This window comes from Gavialis gangeticus, unplaced genomic scaffold (genome assembly GCF_001723915.1).
Source record: "Gavialis gangeticus isolate Ggan-Ray unplaced genomic scaffold, GavGan_comp1, whole genome shotgun sequence".
NCBI lineage: Eukaryota > Metazoa > Chordata > Crocodylia > Gavialidae > Gavialis > Gavialis gangeticus.
Genome location: NW_017729034.1, coordinates 12,895,020 through 12,898,516, shown reverse-complemented (window position 1 = coordinate 12,898,516; position 3,497 = coordinate 12,895,020). Strand labels below are relative to the sequence as shown.

At 45.6% G+C, this 3,497-nt stretch overlaps 1 protein-coding gene across 1 annotated transcript in view; it reads left to right on the top strand.

Annotated features, from left to right (window-relative positions):
• The window catches only part of SPAG17 (sperm associated antigen 17), a 469,533-nt gene that overhangs the window by 131,456 nt on the left and 334,580 nt on the right, over positions 1-3,497 (top strand). The window contains exon 7 of the mRNA XM_019526871.1: positions 2,356-2,537. Coding sequence (XP_019382416.1) covers positions 2,356-2,537 — 182 coding nt within the window. The remainder of the gene's footprint in view (positions 1-2,355; positions 2,538-3,497) is intronic.

Here is a 3,497-nt window from a genome sequence, read left to right as displayed (position 1 = left end):
ACATTTTCAAAACATTTCACAGACTATCTTAGTTATCAAATTTAAGCACAGGGGTGTCATTGGAATTATACCATGGATAAATCTGACTCTTGGATTCTGATTTTTAGAGGCATTGGGTGTCTTGAACGCCAAATGTAGTGAAGTGCTGTAGAACTGTAGTAGGGTTACCATATTTTCAGCTCCAAAAAAGAAGACACCTGTTGCAGGGACTCGTCACTTCAAACCCACATCCCCCTGGCCCTGCCAGTGCCCCTCACTCCCAACCTGCAGCCCTCCATCCCTGCTGCTGCCCCTCAATCCTGACCCACAGACCCCTGGCCCTGCTGGTGCACTTCACTTGCAACCTGCAGCTTTCTGACACTGCCAGTGCCCCTCACTCCCAGCCCACAGCCCCCCACCTCCCCAGTGCCCCTTGCTTCCCCCAGCCCTGCTGGAGGGGGCCTCCAGCTGGCCCTAATCTCACCAGGCAGAAGCACAGGGTCTGAGACCTGTAGCACCCCCCCACCCCAGGCTGGGGCTTCTGCACTGTGCCAGGCAGCCTGGCTATGACCCTTCCCCCTCTGCAACATCCCCCAGATGCCGTGCCCCCATGAGCATGGCCACTAACCCTTGGTACTGCCAGCCTGGCTGCACAGCTCGGCACTGCTCCTGAAGGTGCCTCCATCCCCTTTCCCCCTGGATGGACAGGCACCTCCCCCCTGCTTCTGTGCCCTGCCACAGCCCTCACGCCTAAACACGCTGGCAGGCACCCACCCCTCTAGTCCAATGCTGGCAGGCACCTGCCCCCCTCACACACCTTGGCATTTCACCCCCGCTCCCCATAGACTTACCCGTACCCAGTTTCCAGGGCTGCTCCCACCAGCCTGCATGGCTTCATGCCAGCGACGTGTGTGTGCACACATGCATATGCACGCAGAAACATGTGGTGCCCATCTCTCCAGTCACCCTTCCCCTGGCTCCCACCAGCAGAGTGGGCAAAATCCCAGACTTTTTCAGATTTAAAAAAAAAACCCACCCAGATGGAAATCAGAGGATCCAAAAAGAATCCAGGAAAATCCGGACATATGGTAACCCTAACTGTAGATTGTCCACACCTCTGAAAATTAGGGTATTAAGCTGTGGCACACTTTTAGGCTGCTTGCAGATGTTAAAAAAAAAACCCAAAACCCCAAAAAAGGTGAAAGTAGCAGTGAGTTACTTTGACCTGGCTCCACAAGCATCTATATAGATAGCATGGCTTTTTGGCACTTTTATCTAATTGCTGATTGAATCAGCTATTAAATAAAAGTGCCAAAAAACCCCACTAAAATGCCTGATCTATACTGATGTCGGCCGAGCTGGGTCTAACTAATGCACTGCCTCTTCTGGGCATTTGCTGGCTTCAGCACGGGAGCATGTCAAGTTTAAAGTAAAGCACCACTTTTTTTATGTCTGCAAACAGCCATAGATTCCACAGTGATATTACAGAGCTGGCATTTAGAAGAACAAAATGTTTTTTGTAGACTAAGCACATCTGATAATTGATCATTATAATGAAATAAATGGGGAACCTACTGATACTTCTTGTAGCTAAATTCTCCCTGACTTCTTTCTTTGCCTCTGTTTTACCATCTATAAAATGATGATAATAATACAGTAAAATCTCTGTTACATGAGTGGGGAATGAAGGGTGCCAGTTATCCAAAAATTCCAGTTATCTGAGAGTTATTCTCAACGAAGATGGTCCCATACTTACAGTGCAAATTTTCAAAGAATTAGTGTACAATACGTTACAGTATAACATACTGTGTAAAGAATAAAACAGCATACAGATAAAAATGCCATAATACTCAGTCACCCCAAACTCCAGGGCAGCCTGGCTGCAGGCTGCTGCATCCGGGGGGAGGAGCACGCACACTCAGATACCCTGCATGGGTACCCTCAGAGCAGTGCAGCAGGCAGCAAAACAGTGCAGTGCCATGTGCATCCCACCACTGAAATTCTGGCTAATTAAGTATTATGGTTAGTTAAATGCCAGATAACAGAGATTTTACTGTACTTAGCTTACCCTTTTTGGCTCTGGCTCAATGCAAGGAACTCTTTTACCTTACACTTCCTAATGGCTACATTTCAGACACGCAGAGTGTTTCATTAAAAAAATAAAAATACTATGAAGGACTTCTCCCTCTGCATTTTTGTATGCATTTGACCTTTGACATTTTTGGTGAGAGATTTAAGATTATTTTATTAATACAGTAAACTTACAATTCAGGTTTCCCTCTGAATAGTCCATAAAAATGCGTCATATTTTCCTGTAAAAGGAAGATACTAGGATATGATCATGGTATAACTTATCTAATTATAATGTATCTGTAGTTATAGAAGCTGAAAAAAAGAAGAAGGATAAAGGTACCAAGGATCTGGAAACATTCTGGAAATACTTGGAGCCAGTTCTTAACAGTGGGAAGAATGGATCAAATCTCTTTAACATTGCCAGACTTCATCACCTTGTTAAGGAAAACACGTTTCCCCTAGTCTGGACAGACAGTGAGATGATGGTCAGTGGTCTCCTTTTTAATAGTGAACTTCATTTAGCACTAATTTGAGAATAACTGGAATTTGAGCTTAGTATGTCTGTAAAAATGAGTGAGAATATTTGGCTTACAAAACCAGAGCTGTCAAAGATATGGCCAATAGACTGGATCTGGCCCATGGAGCCCTATCATCAGGCTCATGGTGCTGCCTGTGGGTCTCAGACTGGACCTGCGTGTGGTGGGCAAGGCTGGATCTGGCATGCCAGGGTCAGGGCTACATATTTCATGCAGTGAGCAGGGCTGGTCCATGACACATGGTGAACTTGGCATGCATGGCATATCAGCCCCACATGAGTTGACTGGCCCCATGTCACTCATCCAGCCCATGGGGCCCAGTGGCTTTGACACTTTTGCTTTAAACCAGTACACTTGATTTAGCATGGATAAATATATATTGGTAGCAGCTTCAAATGGCAAGAGGGTGCTTCTGCTCTGCATCCCCAGCAGCTGTTATGCTGTAACTGTTGTACACACCTGAACCTGCAGCCATACAAATGTAGGAAAACATCTCTAACTTTTACCTTGCTTCATTTGTGTCAAAATGGGGGTGATTTACCACATTTTCTTGAAACAACATACACCTTTTCCCCAGAAAACAGCAGCTGGAAATTGGGTTGCACATTACAAGTGAGGTAACAGCAGTTCCTAACACTTAAGCTTCAACTGGGCAAAAGCAAAAGGAACTATGTATGATCCACAGGGAACAGAGCTAAGAGCAGGCTCAGCTACACAATTGCTGCTACTCAGTTACTTACTGCAGAGAAGTATTATTTTCTTGCATTCTGCCTTTCAAAAACAAGATTTGTCTTATTCTGGGTGTATTGCATGTGAGAAAATAAGGTAGCTCATTTGTATGTCTGCATGCTCTTACAGATGTAACAGTTGCAATATAACTGTTTCATTAGCAAGAGCCCCCCCCCCCCC